Consider the following 27,450-nt stretch of genomic DNA (forward strand, 5'->3'; position numbering starts at 1 on the left):
AGACACATTAGGGTCATGTGTAAATTAAAATCAGACTTTTCAGAGTTTTTCCCCTGACCTCCAGAGATGCAACGTCGCACAATCTCCCAAACGATGAGGCCGAAACTGTACATGTCGGCCATGATGAAAGACTGGAAGTAGCTCCTGTTCAATGTCTCATCCAACACTTCAGGTGGCATGTAGCGCTTCGTGCCGACGCGGAGGTTGGGAGGGATGTCCACCTCGTTAGTGTCACTGAGACGAGGGGGGAAAACAAAAATGAGCAACAAAAAATGTCTGTATGGTTTTATTAATGTATGAGTTCAATTGACATTCAATAATTTAAAATCAACATTGTACCTGTTGAATTTGACAGCCAGCCCAAGGTCTGCTATGCAACAGGATCCGTTCTTTTTAACCAGGATGTTTTTACTCTTCAGGTCTCTGTGTGCGATGGCCGGTTTGCCCTGCGTGCCGTAGATCTCGGTGTGCAGGTGGCAGAGGCCTGATATGGAGGAGTAGGCCAGTTTCAGCAGAGACTTGACGTCTAACGTGTTGGACTTGAGGTAGTCGTATAATGATCCGTTCTCGTGGTAATCTGTGATCAGGTAGAGCTGAGTCCACGAGCCGGTTCCTTTAATGTCGGCAGCTATGAATCCTGGGGGTTGGAAAGAGGCGGTGAGAAGACTGAGAGATGTGTTCAGATCGATTTACACACACTTTACTCTTTACTCGACACACACACACACACACACACACACACACACACACACACACACACATTCAGATCAACACTTCAGTCAGTCCGTGTTTTTGTCTCTCTTACCCAGGATGTTGTCATGTCTCATCAGGAAGGTCTGATAAATCTCAGTCTCTCTGAACCAGCTCTCTTCCTCTGTGGTGAAGAAGACTTTGACTGCCACTCTCTCTCCTCTCCACTTGCCCATCCACACCTCTCCGTATCGCCCTTTTCCGATCTGCTTCACCATCTGAATTTGCTTGGCGATGGTTCGCTGCACCTGGCAACACATGATTGTGAAAGAAATGGAAGTTTAATTTGCAATTTCCCTTTAAATCTCGTAGGTAACATCATGCTGTTGTTCCTCATAAACTAAGTAGCCGAGGACAAACAAAAACAGTTTTCCTGCATGTTTGGAAAGGGAAGAGTGAGTGGAGGGGTTTTCAGTTGGTTGCAATCCACAAGCTCAGCACTAGATGTCACTAGATACTACACGCTGCTCCTTTAAGGTGTTGAGGCACATGTGCACTGCTCTGTTCTTACCAGTAGAGGGAGTCCTGACCCTGAGCCAGAGCCTGTACTCCTGGAATGCTCTATGAGATCTTTAAGAGACTCCCCGGGGGGGATGTAGGTCTCCTCCTGCTCCAGGTCGATACTGTAGCGGGGCTGTGACTCCTGCCGCTTATACCTGCCACAGAGAAGACAATCTTAAATGCACGTCAGGGAGCGTGAATTTTTTGATAAGGTTCTGGTCATAGTCAAAGTTCTCACCTGAAGTAGAAGAAGACGAGGACGAGGCCGAGGATGATGGTGCAGACGGTGATTGAGATGAAGAGAGCCATGTACTGGATGCTGCTGTCCACATAATCTAAAAAGACAAACATTGAATATTGAATAATCCTGGTCTGAACTGATGAATAACTAGACTGACAGTCATTTGTTCATTGTTATCAAATCCAACATTAGTTTTCTAATTTTCATCAGCAGGGACAAGCTCCTTTTTCCCTTCCTCCCTCTAACCCTGCCCTACACCCTCCTGTCCCAGCGTGTGATCGATCACATCCCCTTCCTGAATCCCACATATCGGGTGTCACACTGACATCGCTCCAGAACCCCCCCCCTGCCCCCCGAGGCCCAATGCAGCTCTGGGGCTCTAATCTTTCTGTCGTGCTCCTGTCAATCTCAAGCACACACAAGAACAGAGGACGCATGAGCATGAGGGGAAGACTTGCGGGTGTGCAGGGAACCACACACACACACACCCACCCACCCACACACCCACACACACACATACACACACACATACACACAAAGGGAGAAGCACCAGTGGACAAAGAAAAACTGCACAGAGTCTTATGAGCTCCCTGCAGGCCCATTTGGACAGATAGATAGATAAACTCTGTTGATTCCATCTCTTTCTCTTTCAAACTGGTTTTAAACCAGCAACTTAAAGATTCCTGGTAGTTCCACAACAGTCCTCTGACGTACCAACTCTGCTAAAGCTGGGGAACAACAGTCTGTATAGGTGGGGAAGAAGAGGAAAGATGAGGAACAAGGGGGAAGGAGAAAAATGATAAATCCCTTATCAATCTTTTCTCATTAAATAAGACCTGGTACTACCGCTCGCCTGATTGCTCTGGAGATTTTCCTGTTGTTGCTAAAGTGACCCAGACAATCTCCTGCTGCGTTCTACATCAGTCAGAGGCAAACTCTGGAAAATGTCCGGACCCAATCTTCAGTTTGCAACCGAGTTGGAGAAAAACTGAAGAATTATTTTTCTTTCTCAGATGTAAATCAGTTTATCGCTGTTTGCTTGAAGGTCATAATGAAATATGTAAGGGTAATGTAATGTAAAAGTGTAATGGTGAGTGTGTGTGACAGAGACTGGGAGCAAGAGAGAGGGATTGTGATTGTGTGTGTGTGTGTGTGTGTGTGTGTGTGTGTGTGTGTGTGTGTGTGTGTGTGTGTGTGTGTGTGTGTGTGTGTGTGAGGGACAGATGGACAGATATCTCACATCCGTACCGGGGCAAGAAACTCAAGCAGGCCCTGGGGAGAGGCTGTCCTTTTCATTAGAGGGTGAGAGAACAAGCTGAGCCTGCAAGCTCTGTTTCACCTGCCTCTCTTTCTCTCCCCCTGCCCCCCCCTCGAGCAGCATGTGCCACTTTACTCCAGCACCACACTGTGGTTTGTAACAGTTTAAACTGTCACTACCCATCATCGCCCAGCTCGGCCTGAATTAGCTGGTTCTAAAGGCCACTGGGCGCAGGATTTCATCGTGTGAACAAACACGTGTGTCAGTGTTGTGTCTCACCTGACGTCATGAGCGGAGGAGGAATAGTAGGATGCAAATCTCGGTTGCAGTAGTCCTGATCTGTGCAACACTCGAGAGCTCTCCTGGAACGTGCATTCCCCGTGTCCTGAAACACACACAAGTGTAAACCTCAGGCTTTTCCACACACTGATGAAGACACAAGCGTAACAAATATTTACAGCTACACTCATGAGAGTGTTTAACGATGGACCAGAGGTTTCTCCACTGTGTGTTAAGATGGCGAGTTTGAAAAGTATGCTTTAAACAGATCTCATAAATAGTTGCAGTCGTTCAAGGAAAACTCATAAAGACGTTTCAGAAAGAAACACACCCACAGTAAGAAATACACACAGAGCTGACTTACTCGACACTGGAACTCAGAACCAGCGAGTCCTAAACAACCTGAGGTGAGCACAGCCACTCCGCCCTCCTCCTCCTCAACCATGGTGAAGCAGAATCCGTCAGTGCTGAGAAAACACACACATTGTATCCGTCACTATGGTTGTTGGGGTTTGGGCTGAAAAGCATTTTATTGAATCTGATTCCAGAATAAAGTCTATTGAGTCTAAATCCTTTGAAAATCTCAATCTAACTGTAAATAGTCAAGAACTGAAACTGATGCATTTTAACCCAATATACATTATTACTGAGTATATATATTACTGAATGGATCATTTTTTTTATTAATCATTTCAGTCATTTATAACAAAACATCATCATTCAGTGATACCTGATTCCAGATAGTTTTTTATCAATATCATTGCACATTGGAGAGTTTGGGAGAAAACTATTTGAACCTGTTACCTTATATATGCAATTTAAAATAAAAGACATTAATGGTAATGTCGTAATATAATATTTAAATATTTATCGTATGCACCTACATTCCTGTATCATAGAATAAATACTTGTACTCTATACACTTTGAACATGAAACTCTCCAGTGTAAACATCTAATGCAGGTTCCTGACTGAGGGCTTTCAGAGACGAAGCTCTTCCGATCAGGTAATTAGAGGTTGTGTTGTCTTTTAACAGCCTCGATGCACACAGTTATTTTTACGGTGCTATTTTTATATACTTCATCGTACATGCAGGTGTTGTTGACGGAGTTTTCCGGGCAGTGGTGATTGCAGTAGCACCAGAGCAGTTTCTGAGATGAAACAGTGGCCGTGCTGCTGCTGCTGCTATCCTCCGCCTTTCGCTGCAATCCCCCCTTCCATCCGTTCTTCAGAAGCATGGCGTCCAACATGTTGGCTGTGCAGAGAGAGAGCGAGAGCGGGTTTAGATCAAGGTCAGAACCCAAACATCTGGACACTCCACTGGGTCAAGCGAGGGCGAGCAGTAAAACATAAGTACACATACCTCAGAGAAATTAAAGATTAAATAAATCAAAAGATCCAAACAACATTTCAGCTCATTCTGAATGGGTGTTTTGAATTATATATATATATATATATATATATATATATTTATATGGATATAAATGAATCAGTTCAGCCTGCCTTGGCACTGTTACCATGGCAATGCAATCCTCTGAAAGTGTGAAAATGTGGTGCTGAAAGCAACCCTGCTGTCCTGGACCGGAATCAATGTACCAGTCTGGAACCAGAAAAACACAGAGAGAACTCTTTGTGCAGCGTGTGTGTGCATGTGTCTATAAGTGCTACTGTATTTACACTGTGCAGTAACCTAAAGCACATGCTGCAATATTCAAAATAAGCTATTCGTCACATTTTGTACGGTATAAAAATTCAAAAATCCACCTCAAATATTAAAATGTTCATAAACATGGTTTAGTCTATAATTACATTATTGAATGTGTAAAATGCTTCACACACTAAATTGCTTAAAAAGAGTTTTAGAAGCTCTTCTTCTCTCAATCTGCACAACAGTGATGATTCTGTCGACAGACATCACTTATTTGGTTTCCAGCCTTCCAGAGAGCTCATTATGAGTATATAAGTTACTGCCAACTGGAAATAGGTGAGTCTTCAGTACTGCATGCATCTTGTCAGAGGAGGATGATTTTTCCATCGGAGTCGAGCCAAGCGAAGTGATATGATACAGATGTATTCACATAAACTAAGAGAAGAATAAATATTATTGCTCTGGACTTGCTCGTCTTTAAAAGTGTTAACTTCAGCAGCTGTCAAAACTCCAAGATTGTGATTTAAACAAAAAGAGGGATTCTGTTATGAGATAGTTTTGTAGTTATTTTTGTAGTTTTGTAGTAAATGTGACTCAACTGAATGTTGATTATGAGGGAAAACAAGGCAGAGAACAGTTTATTTTATTACAGTCTAATACACAAACAGGGAAATTAATCAACAAACTAGTCATGGAGACAAATATGCAACTTTATAAATAAAATAATATATAAAATAATTTCTGACAGCAGCTCGTCCCTGAAGGCCTCTGTGGTCAGATATAGTTGAACAGTGTTGTGCCACATGAGATGGATGTCTTCCTCTCCTCGTCTGTCTGATTCTCATTCCATCTCTCTCTCTTTCTTTCTTCCTCTGCTTCTTATGTTACAATAACAAGTTGACAACTGGCCAATCCATTTTCTTTTGTTTGCATGACTGTGATGATCCCACGCAACTTTAAACAAGACTTTAAAGTCCACCTCCAGCAGCTTTTACACCACACTAGTGGTAAATGGTCCATATTAATTTAGCACTTCTCTAGCCTTAATAAGCACTCAAAGTGCTTTACAATACAGTTTTGCCACACTTTCATAAAGTCCACCTATATGTGCAACACTTTCCAGACTAGGATCTTCTGTTTAAGTGAACAATCCGTTCTACCTCCTAAGCCACAGCCATCATTCTGTTTGTAGCTCAAAATAACATATTCAAAAGGTTTATCATGAAAATGTCCTTAAAATGGCTAAAATGTCATTCTCACTGCTCCACCTGCAGGGGGCCCCACCCACAAACTGACAGGATTGGTTTCTTAGGTTTGTGACATCACAACAAATTCTCTTTTTTTCAGGCTGGCATTTGTTTACCGCAGGGTTGAGGTGGAAATACTCCGCCATTAGCATTGACGACTCAATTCACTCTAAATGTTAACTTATCATATAAAAAGGCACAAGGGGGACATGTTTGAGATCTTTTAACTTTTTTACACATGAGGTTCATCCATCAATCAAATCCAAGAAAAGCTCTAATCCACCCTAAAAAGGTTTGGGCTTTCTAATAGCATTTAGACGTTGACCTAAGCTGTAGATGCAAGTAGCCATTGGGAAAAGGCGCACAACTAAATCTGCAGCTGTGATAAAAGGTTGAATCAAAGGCGTTGAACACAGACTGGCTATTCTTTAAGTGGTACTCCGTGTCCTTCCAACCTAATCTATGACTGTCTACGTCAGAGGGGAAGTTTGTGGAGGTGCTCTGATCCTCCCTCACAGCGGCCTTGGTTTGTCTATCACATCTGTTCTGCAAGTGTGCCTAAAAAAACACAAGGCAGGAATGTTACATGAACTCGTCAGTCTCTCAGATACACTCCGTCCGAATCAGCTCGGCTTTATTTGATTTTCTTTTTCAAAAGCAGCGAGTGAGCAAGGAAGACAGATGCAGGTCGGCTCAGAGAGAAGAGAGAAGTGTAAGAGAAAAATCTGATGTGAAGAGACAGAGGATCCAGCTTTGGGGAATACAGCCGGAGAAGACTGTGTATGAGCTGCCGTCTTGTAGAGACGTCACACTGAAAACTAAAATCTGTCAGAAGTTCTGCCTTGTAAGTGACAACTCTCCAGATTATCATCGTCCTCCGATGAACAAATTTTATTGGCAGCTGTATTAAAAACAAGTTAGAACAGCTTTTAGTTTGCAAACACTCATAAATATCATTCCCCTAAACATGCCTGAATTTTGAAAAATGCCCATATCTCACAACATTAAAGAAAGTGAAAATAAAATCCTGCATCCACCCTCTGATGTGGTTTTGTGCCAACATTAAACAAGTTCTTCCCTGATGCAGCACTCACGTTTTGTGGTTTACTGTGAGTGAACAAACAAATGCTGACAAAATATAATATAGAAAATGCAGTGTGCACATATATGGTTGCACAAAAAACTGTGGTCAACATCCATATCACACATATTTAATATCTACCTCGAACACAATCATTTCTAAAAGTGTCACCCAGTTGTAGTGCATTGGAGACAGCAAGCTGGCTTTAAACTCAAAACCCCACAGAAATATCATAAACTACAAAAGAAACTTTGTTGGAGCAAAATAATTGTATCTATTATAACTACAACTACAACCCAAATAAATATTTATAGCCAAAACTAGATGATTAATAGAAAATATTAATTATATCGTCACTACAGCAGGCTGACGACAGCTTGAAAAGGACAAAAGAGAGTTTTATTTATTTACTTTTATTTACCCTAACTTTGACCTACAGTAGCAATTGTCCGCTAACTATAACTATTTTAAAATTGTCTGTAGATGAATTGTGTTGTGAATGTGCAGTTTGTGGTCCTCTCTCTCTGACATTAAGTCATTAAGTAGGGTGAGACTGTGCTGGAGTCAGAGAAAACTGTGTGTGTGTGGATTGAGTTTTTCATGCTTGGTTTATAAAGACAGGTTTACTACAGAATCACTGTGTTCAACAGACTGTCAAAGAAGCTGAAAGATGTAAAGTTAGCAGGAGACTTGAGGGAAAGGCCATCGTTGGTCATTAAGTTCTAACAGATCTGTGTTTTTCTTTAGCTTAAATAACATAATAATAAGAACTAAAATAATGCAGATATAAATTCACCTAATAGCATCAATACTTAAATTAATAATGTGGGGTTAAAAGAAAAAATCTGTTTATTATTATCATCATTATCTGTCACACATGTACATACTATTGTACACACTTTGTTTTTCCTGTCTCTTTGTCTTACTTACACAGACACACACAGACACACACCAAACAGACTTGCTGTGTCAGCTACAGGGCACACTCAAGGTCACCCCGAAATCTGATCTGCATCCCCCACACATTCCACAGGCTGCTCCTCAACCTATAACACACACACAGTGAGAATCAGTGTATAACACGCTGACACAGTACTACAAACACACACACACAAATACATACACACACTTGAAAGTTACATTTACAAAACCTTTTACAGAACTTGCAGAGCTTGTCACCATCAGCAGAAGGGAGGAAGAGGGAGAGAAGATGTTTGGGCTGGTTAAACTAGAGACAGTGATGACTCAAGTGTTTTCAGGGCATATGAGAAAAACTGAAAACAAATAGAAACTTGTCTGTTCTCTACTCTTTTAAACCTCAGATTTAATTAATGATAAATATTCATATTGTCCTAAACTATACACTGGATTTGTTCCGTGCACTCGAGGTGTGTGGAGTCTCCTTTGAATATAACTAAAGTTGTACTTCACTGGAAAGATGCAGGCGATCAATAAAAACACTGTTATAATAATGGCTTTTAGATAAATGGAAATCAATGCAAAATGGAATTACTGCTGTTACCAGTAATGAGATTAGAGAGAAATGTTGACGGGGGATTTCATTTCCATCAAACTGGAAAAAAAAGTTGTTTAAAATGTTCCGATTAACACAGTTGTTTTACAAGCCCTTATTTCACACTATTTAATCTGTGAGCCGAGACGTTCACACAGACTCTTCATCACGGGCAGACATGAGAGAGAAGGGAGATAAGTTTCTCCAGGTGGCCGTGATAAATCAGCCTCTCAAAGAAGACATCTTCCCTGGTGTCTCCAGAGTGCACTGTGACCCTGAAGGGGTCACAACCAACCTGCAAAGGGGCCATACATCCTCCTCCACCCTGCCACCCCACCATCATCCCTCTTAACCCCCTACATGCTTCAAAGGCCCTTGCCACACGAACCACTCGCACATGTGCACATGCACGGGTGCAAGAATGTGTCTGAGGGGCGCATTCCTCGATCGCTCCTCCACTGCCGCACCAACATCAGGTCATCTGTTTCCCCCGCGCTGCTTCCAACAACCTGTTCTGCGTTTACCAGCCGTGACAGGGCTGCCTCTTTGTGGAGGAATGAGATGGCCACTCCGAGGCTCCCACCACCCGCGACAAAAACAAAACAAAGCAACAAATTCTCAGAGGAAGCTCCGCTTCTGCAGCAGCTCCAGACGGTTCTCCACGGCTGTGCTGAGAACAAACTAGCTCTACTGTCACAGAGAAAACGTTACACATGGGTGCAAATACAGCAGAGAGCTGCTATATCCACAACAAAATACTCAAACACAGACAGAAGCATACGCAGACGGAGACAACCCAACGATTGCTATATATCAAGAAATGCAGAGATCAGAGAGTAACACACACACACTTCTATCGAGGAGGAAAAAGGTTTTGTGTACAGAGATTTACTCATCGTAGTGTTGTGATGTGTCACAGAGAAGCTTAGGAATGAATGATCTTGAAAGTGAAGTAATGAAAACAGTGATTGTGGAGGATAATTCTCTGAACCATGGATTGTTAAAGTACATACACACATTGCTTTCTATTAAAAACACTGGGCACTTCACGGAGGCATTAGTAACTGTGAGCATGTGAGACTCATATGTGCTCCAAGTGTTATATCCACATTTAATACACAACACATGCATGATATTATTCTACAGGAGGCAGAGCTGGATAGTTCTCTGATAGACACACTGATGGACACACAACAGGTGTAGAAGCTGGCGTGCTTTAAAACCAAGGCTTTGTATCGATCACTGTGCGATTGTGTGCGTGTGTTTTCCATCTTTTTCCAACAAACTGTCTCAATGCAATCTTCTCTTATTCACTCCTTCTCTTTTGGACTAGAAATCTGCAGTTGTCAGAGATTCCTTTTTTTGTTTCTCTGCCCACCAATGCATCTCACTGCTCCACTATCAACCCATGTGGTCTGGATTTACTGGAAAAAAGCCACAAGCCACACAGTAATGCAGGGCTCCATTACAGACACGTTGAGAGAGCATAATATGGCACCATGTTACTCGGAGGATCGGAGCTTCTGTTTTGACTCAAGGTTATTCAAGGTCTCTGTGAAACGTACGAGCAGATATTACTTTCAAGATTCGCTTGCACTCGACTGCAAAACTTAAATTGTAAAAGGACAAAGTTTGACGTTTATTCACGTTCTCACAAAAGGTTTAGAGGGATGATCAATACCACTCTGGTGTTGAAATATGAGCAGTAGATAATGGCCGACTTCAACAACAAACTCCACCTCTTATAATTCACTAATAAGCACATTATTTTTGCTAAGTTGTAGCTTCATGAAAATATGAGGGTGGTGTCAATCTTCTCATCTACATATAGAGCAAGGATAATTTTTTACGAACAAGTGGATATTTGCACTCTACAGTCTCTTTATTTCTCCCTCTGATCTCTCAAAGCTCACCAGGCACTCATGCGATTCACATGCACACAACTACTGCACAAACGCGCACACACAGACACACGCACAGAGGGCCGAATGCTCCCAGGCCTGACCACTGGAGCAGCACATCTGCCCAGGGATCAAATTCTGTGTTGAGGAACCGTATCCACATCCTGACAGGAAGCAGTGCACAGAGGGCTGGAGGAGCCCAACTGTTTGGTACCACACTTGCACGACCCTGCCCTTATTTCACAACACTCAGCTCCACGGCTGTCGTCCAAAGTGCATGAAGTACAAAACTCTTTGTGCGTATTCTTGCAAACTGGAAATGAGTGGATAAATAGATTTCTTACACCTGGAATAATAGTGGATGGGTAGACGTACATGTATTTACAGTCAAGAAGAAACACTCACCTTATTTGTAAAGCTCTTTAAAAGCTTCCACACTACCTCACTTCTCTTCTCTCATTTAAAACTAATGCTGGCAGAACTAACTTCAGGCATTACGCACCTTTTTATATGGAATGGGCTGCAATCTTTCTGACAACTGCTGTCTCACATTCCCCATTTTAAATCTTTGTTTATGATTATTTTTTGTGATTCTGTGCAATTGTTTAAACTAAAAGTCCTTGCTGTGTCGCTTTTATTTTTGTACTTTTTCAACTTTGCTGATTGTGAATGTCTCTGTTCTCAGGTCGAGAGAGAGAAAGAGACTGAAAATCTCCAAGAGGCCGCCTGATTAAATAAAGATAAAATAAACACAATGTTTGTCACATCAACCACCAACGAGGAGCCCAAATAGATCACATTTAAAAACGTAACAATTTGGATTATTCCTAATAATCTAAAAAAATAAGTTCTTAATACAATGACACATATTTCATTTAAAGTACCAATAAAACAAACATTTACAGAGCATTAAAATGATCCAATTCATACCAGAAGATGTAATTAGAAGAATAGTTTTAGCTAAACTGAAGCTACAGAAAAGAAACGGCTGTTGATATGGACAGAACCTCCTCTGAACGTTCCAACAGAGACACACTGACATTTTCAGGTATTTGAAGATTGCCCTGAATGAAAACACCACCCACTTGGATAACAACCCCTCAGAAAGTCTAGGAGAGACCAGGGTACAGTTTTATGGTTGTTCTCTGAATTCTCCAGATTTGTATATAGTGATATTGAGGTGGCAACTCTTGTTCTCACAAAACCTAAACAGATTAATTCATTTATCTTGACTGTTTGTACTTGTGCCACAGACATGTTGGGTTTTCAGGGTCGCTCTGTGGTTTAATGTTACAAACATGAGACAGTCAATCCAAAAAGTTGATGGAGGACATGAGCCAATATATAGATAAAACTGTTAGAACTTTACCGAATGTTTTTGTCTTTCCACTGATCTGCCACTGAACGAACAAGGTTGTGGGTCAATCTATTCTCTGTGAACCTCACCAGCCCGAAACAGGTGGCAAACCGACCAGGCCACTGAGATTTACGAGCAACCTCCCACATGTTTTACTCATTGGGAGCGACCTTTCAAAGATCAGATCACAGAAGAAACACAAAAGGCAACTGGTGGTTGAATTATTATAGTGAAACTGAGCATTTCCAACAATGTTGAAAGGGATTTCCAAGAGCGCTCACAGCTTCATCTTTCCTCCAATTCATCAGTCCTGCAGTGACAGGAGCGAGCAGAAACTTTGGCCTCTTGTCAGTTCCGAGTCAGACAGTTGGAAGAATGAAAGTCAGCGCAACTCCTCCGTCTGAATTTCACTCCATCTTCCCACATCCCATGACGGTCAAACCCCCTGGACTAATATTGGATGAGAAATTAAACACCTCGCTAGGTCCGCACTGATACGAGTAAAGGAAATTCTCTGAAGAAACATTCATCTGCGGCCGAGGTATTTCATGACCAAGTGTGAAAGTTGCAGCGAGCTCTGAGCCCCTCAGTCAGGAAGGGATTTCACAGCTGCTCTTTACTTTTGACACAATTTCAGTCAAGAATTTCTTTGTAGCCGGATTAAAATCAGAAGCCATTTGTGTTTCGGCACGAAGTTAATTATATTTAGCGGCTTTTTCATAATCAGATGATTGTTTGGTTGGATATAAGAATTTCTTGTATTTTTTTCTAAAGTTTGATGAATCTACATCAAATGCACATGACGTACATGTTCACACTATGCACCAAAAACTCTGAGTTCATTCTGACAAAGGAATACAAGGAGGAGATTAAATAGGTCTCTCAATTAAAGAACTGACACACCGTTAATCATTTAAAGGGAAATCCAGTAAGAGTAAGCTGAACATTTTCAGACCATCATTTGCAGTATTAATAAACACACCACACACTCACTATGTGTGTGTCAAAACTGTAAATATGTCAAATACACTTTGTTAAAGCCTGATGGGATATCAACAAATTAAGAGTCCAGTGTCAAAAGACAAATTATGATAAAAAAATATTGAAAACAGGTACATTGAAGTGTGAAGAAAAATGAGCCATTGTAATGTGTATATAAAAACAACGGAACGAGCCAAAAGCAGAGTTACAACATTATTCCATCAACAACATCTCTCTCTCTACTGTTTCTGACCAGAAACAAATAAACAAGTGTCATCTTCAGTGACGCTGGCAGCTCGTCAACCCTCCCCGCCTGTCACAACCTGACGGGGGGGAACCGCAACACTGTTGGCATTCATCGTAAAAAGACAACTGGCTGTCCATCTTCAAACAATTCAAAACACGAGCAGAGGGGCTTGGTGGGGGTGTCACGGGGGAGTTTGGGCAAGGGAGAGGACAGGGCAGATAAATGCACGCCCGTTCTCATGGTGGCCCCTGTGGTGTGGTGATTATAGCTTTTTGCTCATCATAAATACCAGGCACGAAAAAGACAACATCACAGCAAGAGCCACCAACCTGTCACCTTAACGATACTCACAACAAAATGCAGGAAACCTTGATTCTGATGTCAGAAGAATGATCAGTCTCCCAACTTTAAGCATAAATATAGAAATTCAAAAAGCAAAATACCAAAATAACAGAATAACACTGATTCATTCTTTCAACTTGCAGCTTTCAGAATGAGTCAATAAAGGACAAACAATCACAAGGAGGCCTCAGCTTCATCAGTCTCACAGTGACAGTACAAGCATCCAAACACACATTGTCCAGCACGGTACTCACCATCAGACCCACAGCTCAGTGATGCCAGTCCAGTCACCAGGAGAACAGCCTGCCAGGCTCGCTCCCGAGGCGACCACGCCACCACCATCCCGTCAGCAGTAGCAGCCCGCCTCCTTCAAATCCCAGAGGTGCTGCCACAACCGACGCAACCGTGCAGGGCAGCAGAGGTGTGAGACTGCGTTTTTTCTTTTTTAATATATATATTTCTATATATATGTTTATCCTCCTGTGAGAAAAAGAGCGCCAGTCCTCTCCTTCTGTACAAGTGTCTCTCTGTGAGCGAATGCCACTCCGCTGCACTCGCAGGAACTTCACACAGCCGCCCCGCAGCCTCCAGCACTACTCCACACTGACAGCCTGGGAGAGACAGACATGGAGGGAGAAGGAGAGGGGGGAGAAGAGAAGGGGGGAGGAGGGTGTTACTCAGTTGCCCTCTCAGTGTGTTATTTGTCCGGCCCTCTCTATGACCGCTCCACTACAGAGGGAACAGCTGAGTCTATCTGAATCCACACACAGCCTCCCTCTCTTTCTCTCTCCTTCACACACACACACACACACACTACAGATTCTCACATCACTCAAACACAGAGAGCAGAATAGACGATAAAGGGGGGGGGGGGTGAATCAGGGCCATGGATGTGTGAGTATAGGGGTTGAATGAGGTGTGGAAGCCTTATGAACTGTTGCCACAGGCACACAAACACACAGCATGCCAAGAGGGACACTCAGACACCACGATCAGATCTAAAGAGAATAAACTCACGGGGGACATGAACATTTACTCTGGTGAGACCGTCTGGTATCAAATCCTGCGAAGGCCGGGCAAGTCCCCGCTCAGAGTGGAATGATGCACTGGAAGAGAGAACCAAACAAAGCACAGAACAAGATGTGTGTTAATGGTTGGTATGAGTGAATTGATGCACGTTATCCATGCTGGCTCAGCAACACTGTGTTTTATATATATGTGTGTTTGTGTGTGTCCCAACACTGCTCAGCTTGAGTGTGAAAAGCTCTGCATACGAAATTATGTGACATATGTTGAGATACTTTTATATTTTACATGTTTTTCACATTTCTTACTTTTATTTATATATATATATTTAATTTTGTTGTATTTTTGTTCTTATTGATGTCACTTTGAGTTCTCCTTGTGTCGCATCTTGATGCATTTTTAACGAAACTTGGTGGAAGGATGTGGCATGGATCAGGGAAAGTCTCGTAAGATTTTGGTGCAAATCAATATTAGGTAGGAACAGGATTTTTCTTTAACATTGTGATGGAGAGAATGTTTTATTTTTTTGACATTTTCAGGGAATAATTCATTGATCAGAATCAGGTGATTAGAGGATATAATATAAGTGCAAGCTGCTTGATTGAATTGAGGGGGACTGTTGGGTCTTAGTGGAGGTATCTGCTCTGTGTACCATTCTATTTACTTTATGGAATGTTAATCCTAATCCATAACAATATACAACACGAAAAAAGGGTCAAACTAGGTCCAACAGTTTGACACCACTTTTTAAAAAGGACAAATGTGAGGCAGAAACTCACAACCAGCCTCCTTGAACTACAAAAAGTCAAAAGGACATGAGTCCAAAACAACCCAAATGGGAAAACATCCACTACAACCACAGGAAAAGCAAAGTCTATACAAAATGTCCACCCTGTCTTGAAACAGTGTGTGTGGGACTACAGCTGCAGACACAGGTGTCGTGTGAATGGCAAACACTGCATGGGCATTAATCTGAAACCAAGAGTGTGGTATTAAGATGCAGACATGGGCCTAACCTCATTCAGCTCCTCATGTGAGCCTGTGTGTGAAAGGGGTGTAAACACAACAGGGATCAGGCCATCGCACGTCAGGTGATTAGAGGTGATTAGAGCTCACACCTCCAGGCACCACCACAACTTTACAACTTCACACTAATCCAGCCCATAGACACACATGCAAAACATGCAATACCAACAGGAGAGAAGAAAAACTGACAACAATAGGGACACATTCCGATGGTGAAAGATTTATATGGGTTACAAGTTAAGAGGATTAACAGAGCTATTAGACAGATTACATCAAGTCCACTGCAGCACCTACAGAAATCATAAACATCTCCGAGATGACTGAATTTCTACAGTCGCACATGTAAGGTTTTGTAAGAGATGGAGAAATAGTCCCTGTGGTGTTGAAGCGGTGACGGAGGAGGGCAAAAAACAACAAGAGACCAAATGGGCCTTCTCCACCCAACACCTGTCCCCCCTCTTAAAATCTGACTGGGTGGGAACAGCAGCTCCCAGAAGCCACTTCTCCCCTACAGTGCTCTGCCAGTCCTATAGCTGTCATTCCTGATTTGTGCAGCGCCGTGTATTACACGTAATAAGTCGGCCCATTCTGGAGCACGAGTGCATGGGGAGCGATGTGAACGGGTCAGTGCACCTCACACACCCTTCTGCGCTCCATCAAACGCACAGCACGGAGCCTCCCCATATTCTCAGACGGCCTGCTCAGCCCACACGGATGAGGAGGGGGGGGTCCAGGCGAGTGAGCGGCTCTGTAGGTGGGGGTCACTCCACCGCATAAAGGGATTGAAAGTGGGGCAGACCGCTTGGAAGACCTGCTTTCAGTGAAATTAACTCTTCACTTCCCTTCTTCTTTTCTTCTTCTTCCCATCCCTCTATTTAGTTTGAATTTAAAGGTCAGAACCTCATCTATCAACACACACGTGAACAGGATGATTGATACGGAGAAAACGTTCCGTCAGCGCCTCCATCTTTCGATGGAATCACAGTGTTTGTTGCAACTACAACGAGAAATAGTAAAATATTAATTTCATGGTGCTCCACTCCGCTTTGACCTCTTGGCACAGTGAACATTCAGTTTTGATTTGGGACGGACTGGGAGGCCGACGTGGAGACGTGTTTAGCTGTGAGATCATTTTCAATTTGTTTTGCAGACTGTGTCCCCCCACACACATTTTGCCCTCCGGCACTGAGCGATCAATTAGCTTGATTGTTTGCCATAATCCGTCTTGATTTCATACAGCAAACATTTGCTTATGAAATTGAGACCTTACATTAATACTCGCAGTAGAGTTACAATGCACCATGAAAACAAGCCACGTTTTTTATTTCAGAGAGGGACTTTAAACGGAGTAAATACACCTTTCATCGACAGCGAGAGAAGTGGGATGGATGACTGTGAAAAATCACCGTTAACCTGTGAAACAAAAAGCCATGGACTGAACACAGATGAGGAAATTAAGTGCTGGCAGAGAAGGAATGCGTATCGTGAGCGATGTTCCGGCCGGGGCCAAGCTGACCCTGGGCTCTGTGAAATCAGGAGGATTTTCAGCAGATCAGCATTAAAACTGCTGTCACAGAATACTGGAAAGCAGTTGATTACCGTGGCAACACAGCTGTCCTGCCAAAACGGACCGTTTGGGGTATAAAACCCTCCATCTTCATCATCCAGCAAAACAGGATTGTTTCCCTCTTCATTGAGTTATAAGAAACCATTTCATAGTACATTTTGTACCACGAGCAAAACTTACTTTTATTCGATTGCCATTAACCTGAGCTTGACAGGTTAATGGATTAATCGATCTCAATAACAAAAGCCTGAGGTAATCCTCAGATTGTCTGTTAATGTCCAACAGTCTAAAATGAATTTAAGATGGTGCCTGTTCCAGACCTGCCTGTTTGGAAGGAGCTGTTTGCTGCAGTGATGCTGGTTGCAATTTTCTGCAGTAATTGAGCCACGGCACCTGCAGGACTCAGTCCACAGAACCCTGAAGCTGCACAACTGCTGCAGTTCAAAGTTCAGTGAAGCTTGAGTCAGTACACAGAAGTCAAAACTAGAGAACCGGTTGTCGATGCTGTGAACACGCTGTTGTGAAAGTATCAACACTTATGTTGCTGAGTCAGAGCAGCCACCGCAACAGAAATCAACAAACTGAGCCCTTAACAAAACACAGGCCGAGTGTGAAGCCGATATAATCAACACTTCTCGTGATATGCAACATACACAGAGACAGACAGACATTTCTGGAATTAATAGATACAAAGGGGAAAACAGCAAATTGATCAAAATGTGAAATATGACAAATAGTTTAGGCAATATGCCAAGAAATTGTCAGTGCACTGTGAAAAAATCTTTAACAAGCTAATAATTTTAATATTTTTTATTGTAGGAACACAATGAAAAACTGTTTAAAAGTTGCATTTAAAGTTTAGTAAAGAGTATCCATCCATCATAAATTAACCCATGTTCACATCAGACATCCCACGAAATCCGTATCCAGCAGTTATATATAACAGCAATACATCATGAGATCCCAGCAGATCCCCAGCTGAGTCTCCAGCCCTCGAGGACAAGAAAGACCCCGATGAATATTCAAGATTCACACAATAGCGAGGCCAAGTCGCTCTGCTGAGATTGACACTTTGAAGTCCCAGGGAATGCTGAGGGGGAAGAAAAACGTCATTCATAAGGGGTGAAAAGGCTGTCGCAGCAAGATTCCCCTCCCTCCTTCCCCTCCCGCCGTCTGTGTCACGCTGTCTCATTCTCTCGCTCTGTCCGTCTCACTGTCTTTTTCTGTCATGATGTGAAGACGAAGTGAGATATTGAAAAGCACTGAAACATGATCGGCTCTGTTGAAAGAACACAGAGGGGGTTTAAACTTCACTGTTTTGAGTTTCAAACAAAATAAGGAGCTCATATTAAGAATATATGCATACACATGTCAGATGGAAGGAGGTCGTGCTTGTAAACTTAACGAGGCAAGAGCATGATGTATCCACACATTTGATTTACAACATTGATTCATGCATGTCACGGCGTGCAGGTAATAATTAAATCTCTCGACGCCTCATAGTTTCCATGAGGCGATGATCTGCATAAAGTCGTAAATGTCAAAACCTTTCAGATACTCAAATTGTCAATGGGTTCCCCCACGTCCTGTAATATAAAAGGTGGCAAACACTACGTACACGCAAGCGAGGGACATACAGTAATACTTGCTATGTTAACAACATTGGTTGTGGTTGCCTCAGTAGCATTAGCATGGCTGTAGCACTAGACAGCATGGTAACATGTTAAGCTAGCACCCGCACAAACTCACAGAAACCATTTAATCTAGCTAAACTGGACTTATACACTGAGTCCACAACCAGTAGTTGGAAATAAGCTTTTAAACACAGGTTTATTTCACGAGCATTTATTCAATGTTCTTTGGGTACATGTGTCTTTGTTATACCACCACCCCCCCCCTCACCTTCACACAGGGTTTCCTGGTCCCACTGGCAAACAGACAGTGGGCGATTCCAACTCTATTTGTAGAGGGGTGAATCTGGAGAGTACCACATGAAAGCCAGTCCAGAGGGGTGTTTTACCTGCTATCAGAAATGCTCTGTTAAGTGACCATATAATATAGCATAGTGATATTTCTTTGACAGGCTTTTTTATTCTTTAGTTTTTTTTAATTTGTATCCCCATTTTTTTCAGCTCTGCACACTTGCACATCTGTACTTGCATTGGTGACAAAAATAAATTTTACGCACCAGGTGAAGATTTCGAAGATGTCTACTTACTTCACGGGCAAAGTTTAATTGTAATTGTTCGCTACAGTGAGTTCAACCTTTATAGTTATTGTAATTATTGCTAAGAAACATTCCCGGAGACAATAAAGTTTTATTTTTGTAGAATTAAAACAGTTGTTGTGAAGACTATTTTATATTTTGTTTTCATTCGTAATGCAACATTGTTTTTCTGTTGTTGCACAGACCTTAACAGCTGCAGCTGATATAACAACATAACAAAAGTTGAAGCTCAATTTCAGGTTCGCTGTAAAGAACCAGCTCAGATTTCTGCATATCTTCATTTTTTTACCCACTGATGTAGCTTCTTAATGAGATCCTTTATCAAATTACTTGGGACAAAAATGTAATCTCTTTATATTTGACCACTGACACCAACTGAAAGGCTGCGATTACAACAATGCATCAGGCCCTTTTTTTTTTTTTTTTTTTTTACTGTGGCCCAACCGGTGACTGCACCTCAAACACACCTGTGGCTCAGGTTTCACCCGAGGGCACAGTGGTCACAAAAACAGCCAACTACCTAAGAGACATGAGGACGTGTCTTTGTGGTGCCATTAACAAAGTGATCCACAGATTCTCCACGGACCTCTTCGACAACATGGATCGGCTAAAAACATCAGCATGAAGTCCTTCCTCTCTCCCTCTTTCCCGTTGAAGGTCAATGAGACAAGTCTCGCTGAATCTCTGCTGGAGTAAGTCTCCTTGTTTTTTGTCAGCGAGCCATACTTCACTTCATTCCTTCACAGCTCTGTTCCCATTCATTTTCTGGCCACTTGATCACTCCACTCTGACATAATAGTCTGTACTCACATTGCAGACATACACAAACCACAGGCAACATTTAGTTGAAATAACACCGTGCACCAGTGCGTAATTCAACAATTAATCATTCTGGCCAGTTAGGACCAAATGTTTTGGGCGAGAAAAAGCATGAAGAGCAATATTTTTACAGATTTGCCAACTATACAGTGACTTGGCCAATGAAAATGTATTATATATACCTGTCGTACGTTGTTGCTTAGTTAACAACAGCTTTTCCAGAGGCTGTGAATTCACATGGATGTGTTGTATTTATGTGTTTAAAGCATTTAAACAATACCTTGACAACTCTTTCCAATATCTGCATAATAAAGAAGAGCAAAAGAAGAACTATGTGATGGGCAGTTATTTCAAATGTGCTTGTTAATCATAAACTAATGTGTAATGGCTAAAATCTATGTTGTTAGGTACATGCTGTTTCCAAATTGGAAAATTGTAACATTAGTAAATCTATGTCAACTGGTTTAAAAGCATTGACATCAGCAAGTCATGATATCACCAGCTTTCCAAGTTGTTGTTCTGACCTGAGGTGGCTTTCATGTGAAATTTCCCAAACAGTAACACAATTTTTGCAATTTTTCCGACACCACATGAATACATTATAGTTTACGTTAGAGGAAGAATGGCAAAGAAAATCGAAACACTTAAAGAGAAAATGCAATTTAGGTAAGAGTTTCCATCCAGCCGAGGACGATTTGGTCAATCTAAATACTCTGTTAGAGATTATACAGTCATTTTTCAATAAAATAAACAGTTGTAAAATTAGAGATTTTCTTAACATGGCCTTTGTGCAGCAAGAATTGAGAACCTGAGGCTCTTCTTGCCAAGTCAACCAGGAGCATTTAATGAAGGGATTGTTGCTGAGTGTCTGCTGGGCTGCGTCGGGTGTACGCTGCAAACCAAAGGGTCTAATTAAGGGGTTCCTCTGACGGTCAGACAAAGCAGACAGCAGGGGTCAAAACGCTGGCCCACAAACTGGCTGTGACCCTCACACCTGCCTGGTTGCATTATACTGCAACATGTCTGCACACAGTGGACATGCTCACACTGACACATCATTACTGAGCTGGTACTTACCACACACACGCTGACACACAGAGAGGGGAAGTGAACGAAATTGACAAGAGGACTTATGGATATGTGATCACACCGGGACGTGTGGGAATAAATGCAGCAAGGGAAATTAAATTCAGGGGCAAAGCAAATGTTATATTTAATGTTTATATGAAAAAGTGGCATGAATTTCTTTTTTCTTTTCCTTTTCCAAAGCATGTGCATGAAGCGGCGTGTTTTTAATGGTGCTACACAGAGAACCTTGACGTTACCTCCAATAACCGGAGGCTGGCAGGCTACTAAGGGGCCCCATATGTGAGTGTGTCAAAAGTTCATGCCCTCCTTCCACCGTTCACACTGCAAAAACAAAAAGATCGCAGTGTGAGCTGCAGCCCCGTCCTCTAACAAGACTGATTACCAGAGAGTGCCTCCACCTGTCTCTCGCTCCAATTAGTCCTGCTGCTGGAACTGGACGAACTCAGTGGAATGTCCGTGTGTGTCCGTTTGTGTTGAGGGGACGGAGGCTGAGCAGAGACAATAGTTTGACCTTTAAGTTTCGGTTAAAAATTTTTTTTTTTTAGTAGAAAAGGACAAAGCATTGTGGCAGTTTAGAGCTTTCAGACAGACGTGGAGTAAGTCACCCAGAGCACTTGCTTCCTTTAAGGTTCACAGGATGCTGTAATCATGGGAAAACACCGGCATATTTACTATATCAAATGCTCTTTAACAAGCGCTAATTGTGTGTGTGCATGGAGCACGTGTGGGAATGTCGTACCGAAGCTGCAGGAAGTGTTTCATGAAGAGAGAGCAGCTTGAACGACATGGTTTGTGTCAAATCTGTCAAAAACAATATAAAGCCGGAGGTGTGAGTGTGATGTGGTCGGGACACAATATGAAAAAAAAGAGGCTTTGGCCACGTAGCATACAGGGTGGTCGCTAAGTGCTTCTTAATTCTGTCCTTGTGACAAAAGCTACAACACTGCCCTGTCTTCTTCAAGGCCACAATACAGATACTGGTGGTAACATGAAGATAAGAGAACATGAGGGAAACTGACTATGTTAAAAACTGTGTTTTCCACATTGATGTTCTTGACGTAAACTGCTTGATTCTCCCTTTCTTTGGACATGAGTTATTGACGCTTAAGCCTTCGGCCGGCATCAGAGAATCAGAGCAACAACTTCTGCTGTGTCGCCCATTTGCACACTTGCATGTTCACACTTAGTATTTTTGAGTTGAGACTGACAAGAGCTTTGAACACTCATGTTTCAGTCAAATGATAAAACAAAAAGCCGGTAGAGAATTTTTAAAGAAATCAGTCATATATTTAAACTATGTTCATTTTCAAAATCACATTGACAAGTTCAAAATTCCTTATTTGGACTGTTTTGGGATTCAATAACGTTATTATATTCTAATCTCTGGAATGTTTAAATTTCCAATGTCACACATGAAGTGTATGATCCTCACCATCACACTCAAATCCATGGATAAAACAAACTGCTCAATCTAGTTTAAAAGAGCAGATCATTTGGCATCAGTTTCCTGAAGTCCTAATATTTCCCTCATTGATACAGAACAGCTGAAACACACACACATGTACTATTGTTCCATATGTGAATAATGATATAAATACAGTGAGGAATGCTTAAAACAAGCTGATAAGCCTCTGACCAGACAACCTTAGAGCTGCACACAGGATTTTACGGCCCCTCCATCTGCCTTAATGTAGTGTTTATTAAGTGTGCAGGTGTCGAGTATTGAGTGATCCCTGTAATTCAGTGCCAGTGATAACAATTTTATCCCCACACATCCAGACCCTGTAAATGGAATGCTACCTTATATCTTTCTGTCAATTTGGCCAAGTCAAACTCAGGAAAAAATAAAATTTCAAAAGCCCTTAAAGCAAAAAAAGCGAAAAGCAAAAAATATATATATTTTGCTCCAGATATGGATGGACATATGGACAGACTGACCACTATATCTACCTGCGTTATATGTTGAGAGGGAAAAATAAAGTTTGGCTCCATGTACCAGCTGCATATCTTGAAAATGTTAACGTCTGTACATCATTCTTTACAGCTTTTTGCACACTGGATCCTTTTTTACCTGGCTCCCCGTCTCTGGCTGTAGTAACGCATGAAGGAATGTACACAACCCAACCCTTGGAACGGCCACTGGACTCCATTTGTGCACCTCTCTACGGACTAGTTGACACAGACAGGTGGGGTTTTAATGGCAAATTAAGTGGCCCTAGATGCCCCCAGGAAGAATATGTCCATTAAAAAAAAGACACCCCTGGCCATTGTGATTAATGGTGTTTGGATACATTTAGTTTTACGACTACAAATTCAGAGGGAATCAATAGCTGCTCCGCTGCCTCTAGTCAAACTACCTGCTCTGTGTTGTTGGAGAGTGATTGAGAGAGCGGAGCAAGAGCAGCAGGGAGGGAGGGAGTCTTCTGTGCATATTTTCCGTGTGCACACACACCCCTCCTTTGGCTGTAGTGCTGAAAGCTCTTTTGTGTGTTTGTTAGCGGTGTGAAGGCGACAGTGATACAGCACACACCTCCTTCACCGTGTGATCGCTCGTGACAGTTTAATTGCAAAATTGTCCTTATCTCTGTTGCTACTTATTCCATCTGAAGGAGGAATTCAGAACTATTTATAATGCTATGAAACTGCTTTTAATTCCAGAAATACACCAGCATTAACCTCACATGATGATAACAGTCAAGATGAACCTAGATTAAAAGATGCAGTTACCGTTATTGCCCCATGAGCACATGACTGTCACTTATTCAATTAAGTAAACGAGTAAATGAAACAAGTGTTGGTTGTATGGAAAGACGAGGACTCTTTCATAGCTGTGGGTGAATCTCACAGCTGTGGGATTCCACGCTGGAGCGAATCAGGCACAGTGACCTTTTGCTGTGGTGGATTGTTTTCCATCTGTGACCAGACATACAAATTGGGTATCATACTGCAACACAGAGAATCGTCTGATCCTAAGGACATAGTTACTATGTGCTGCTTTCACAGATCTAGCTTTGCTCACACCTAAAAACGACCCCACTTTTTTTGGAAAAAATTAAACATTTTCAGCACAAACAAAAAAAGTGATTCTTCTGTCTGACAAAGTCTTTGTAAAAGCTCATTTAGTTTTTCTGTTTCTTTTTTGAAGCATCACTTCTAAGCGCAGATGTTGACGAGTGCAGGGTTTTGCTGCTCACACGAGTCAGTGATCAAAAGTCAAGTCTAGAGTTTTGAGGTCAAGTGAAGTGTAGTCAAGTGCAAAATCAAATCCTCACCCCATGCACATTGTCTGCAGTCTCAGCAGTCAGAGAGGAAATCCAATAAGTTATCGATCAATAAAACAATAACCAATCTACCATCTCCCTTTAGTAAGTTTCTTCACCTCCCAGCGGCTGTTACATGTTAATCCCTCAGCTTCAACAAAAACAGATGAGACTTCCCTGTTTTCCTAGAGGAGCATTTGAGCGAGTGTTAAACCATCTGCTGCCGGGGCTGATGGGAAACCCAGAGGCCGTGCAGTCTTGGCAGGGAAACCTCTCTGGTTGGCTGACTGACCCAGAGCTCATCTGTCAATCAGGCACCTTTTCTCTTAATTAGGAGAAACAGGCCAGCAGCTCGGTTTAAACCTCAACATGAACATTTTATTCAGTGGGAAAAGCAAGTTGGTTTACAATTCTGTCTGTGTTCCCTCTCATTTATCTAGCTCCTCATAAAACACAGATTGGAAAACTGACACGCGTTTCTGGCTCCATAACGAAATGGTATTCACAGCTTTGAAACAAATGTCAAAATGACAAATTATCTTTTTGTTTTACATATTTAAATTGAACAAAAAGTAATAACTTTCTGCAGATGAAAATACATGTGTCTGCATTGGAGTATTTATTATTTTGGGTATCAAAATTGTTTTTGAGGAAAAGAATGTAGTCATAAAAAAATATCCTCTAATATGTATCTGACATAATTTGAAATATTCATGTCCTAAGTGTGGGAATAACAACAGACACACTTGATGTCTGGTGACGGACTGTCGAGTGGCACATGAGACAATAGTTTGTCTTAATAGTTCACATGTGTAGTGAGTTTTACATGGAGCTTTGGACATGAACCAGACACAATGATTATTTTTTAAACTCTTCAGTCAGTTTATAAAGTGAAGTCGGAGAAAAAACTGTATTAAGCTGCTGAGAATTTTCTCAACATGACATTCACTGCAGTTCTCCTCGAGATACGATGACTGTGACATAGATGGAACTAATCAGGGCTCGTATTATTTAAAAATTCATTTATTATTAATTTTTTTAGGAGGGTTTCATAGCAACCTTGTTTGGTCTGGACCCTCAAAACTTTTCAGTTTAGCCCGGAGTGAAAGATGCCTCAGACCTGCATGGTCAGGAGCAATGGACCTAAATTCAGCCCGAACTAAAGAGGTTGTCTTGCTCTGGATCAAACTGAACCATTATTCGGGTTGTTTGCACAATGAAACCCATATTTTGGATAATTGTGACTGACTGAGTTTCCCAGGCCTGCCTCCGACAACATGATGTCCGACGAGGTGCATTCACTAGTGTCGAGTACTGCGCCTGAAGTCTGTTACGCTGGAAGGAATACCATGACATTACAATGGAAATTAAATTAAGACTCGACCCTGGGTTCAGACTTCCAGGTGTAATAACGCCTTTAGACATTGTTAAAAATGAACCCTCTCTTGGGCAATAAACTGGTCGACAGCATAATTGTGTTGTGAGAAAGTTTATTGTGAGTATTACCACTCTCATTCCATCAGTAAAAGCTTCAGTGCCACCTAGACATACATTATTAGGCATCCTGGTGCACGTAAATCTCTGTCTCTGGAGAGCCGAGTCCATTAGGTATGGAGCTCAGCCTTTCCCCCTGACGTTGTTGTTTGCTCTCTTCCCATGATAGCAAAATGAAAACACAGGAAGCAGCTCGGAGAGCGATCGATGCTCCTGCGTCTGACTATAAGCTTGGTGATGTCTTAACAGCTGCCCTCCACACTTCTCAACCCCCTCTTTCCCTCTGACAGGCCGTCAAGACTCCCTCCTCCGCTAATGTATCTGAATGCAGTGTCATCCCGGGCCTCGCAGCCCCACAGCAGTCGATAAATACTGGAAATGCTATCCATCTCTGAAACATCACTCCTTCTCTTACTGTAAGTGCACATCACTGTGGGCACCATCCCCACACTGCTGACAGGGAGCAAGACAACACCCGGCAGCCCGACTCATGACCGAGCATCTTCAGACACAACCACAGACATAGGTTTCACTGCTAAAATTGCAGCGTACAGACGGCGTGTCTGAATCAGGCTCGTGTTTGTAAAATATGAGCCAGTGTAAGAGAGAAAGCTGCTTTAAAGACAAAGTTTGACAAATGGCAGCTTTCTCCTCATATTGTCTGTAATTGACACATCTCTTGGTTTTTATTACTTGAGAGTTGTAATAAAAACCACTAATCCATGTGAGCTTTCCACAGCCAAGGAGAACTAATTTTAGTCTCTCAAACTGATATAAGAGTTTGTACAAAAACTCTGAATAAATGATGCATGTCAGGAGCGACGCTTCCAAACACATCAAAACTCAGTTTGATGATATACATGTAGAGAAGTCTCTGACCTTTTAAAAATATAATATTATACAATATAATAAGACGTAACATAAGTCTGTAATAAAGAGTCTTAATTAACTGAACTGATATATCATTTCATATCTTTTTTAAACTCCCAAATATTAATATTAGCCTGAACTAGAATTACAGCTTTGACATGTCAAGAGTCCATTTAAATCCATGCTCGTCCAGACTCATATATACATGTGAGGAATTTGAAAGTATGAAACAGAAAGTAGCATTGTTAATGTATGTTTTCAAAATTAACATTCATTATTGATAAATGGCCCAAAACATGATTTTTTGACCAACACATTCTAACACATCCTAAAGTGGAAATTTGTATTACATGTAATACAATTCTCTCTTTATCATTTTCATAAAAAACAGGACAGTGAAAATCTAGGATTGGTGAATTTATATTTTCCACACTATAGTATAAATAACACTGGCTAATAAGTTCATCAAATAAGAACTACAAATGTATAAATGAATTCAAAACCTGTAAATTAACATGATGCTTATTTTCTGAGACCAACAATTCCAGTCTCTCTTTTGTTTTTGCAGTTGAGGAATTCACTGCATTGCTTTTTGAGACTTCTGATATATTTACCATGTGATCTATGTGTCATGTTGGAAAAACATCTGCTGTGAGAAACTGTTGCTGACTCATGATATTGCTCAGTAACAGTGAAGAGAAAGAAGCTGGGATCAATTAATCTGTGA

General features: G+C 41.7%; 1 protein-coding gene across 1 annotated transcript in view; it reads right to left on the reverse strand.

Moving 5' to 3' along the window:
• Window positions 1–27,450, reverse strand: part of bmpr1bb (bone morphogenetic protein receptor, type IBb) — a 45,610-nt gene that overhangs the window by 1,866 nt on the left and 16,294 nt on the right. Inside the window, exons 4-13 of the mRNA XM_020082080.2 lie at window positions 14,363–14,451; window positions 13,600–13,956; window positions 4,118–4,283; window positions 3,394–3,496; window positions 3,030–3,135; window positions 1,490–1,586; window positions 1,262–1,406; window positions 806–998; window positions 340–637; window positions 59–234 (exon numbers count right to left, since the gene is read on the reverse strand). Coding sequence (XP_019937639.2) covers window positions 59–234; window positions 340–637; window positions 806–998; window positions 1,262–1,406; window positions 1,490–1,586; window positions 3,030–3,135; window positions 3,394–3,496; window positions 4,118–4,283; window positions 13,600–13,687 — 1,372 coding nt within the window. The 5' untranslated portion in view covers window positions 13,688–13,956; window positions 14,363–14,451. The remainder of the gene's footprint in view (window positions 1–58; window positions 235–339; window positions 638–805; window positions 999–1,261; window positions 1,407–1,489; window positions 1,587–3,029; window positions 3,136–3,393; window positions 3,497–4,117; window positions 4,284–13,599; window positions 13,957–14,362; window positions 14,452–27,450) is intronic.

This window comes from Paralichthys olivaceus, chromosome 18 (genome assembly GCF_024713975.1).
Source record: "Paralichthys olivaceus isolate ysfri-2021 chromosome 18, ASM2471397v2, whole genome shotgun sequence".
Taxonomy (NCBI): domain Eukaryota; kingdom Metazoa; phylum Chordata; class Actinopteri; order Pleuronectiformes; family Paralichthyidae; genus Paralichthys; species Paralichthys olivaceus.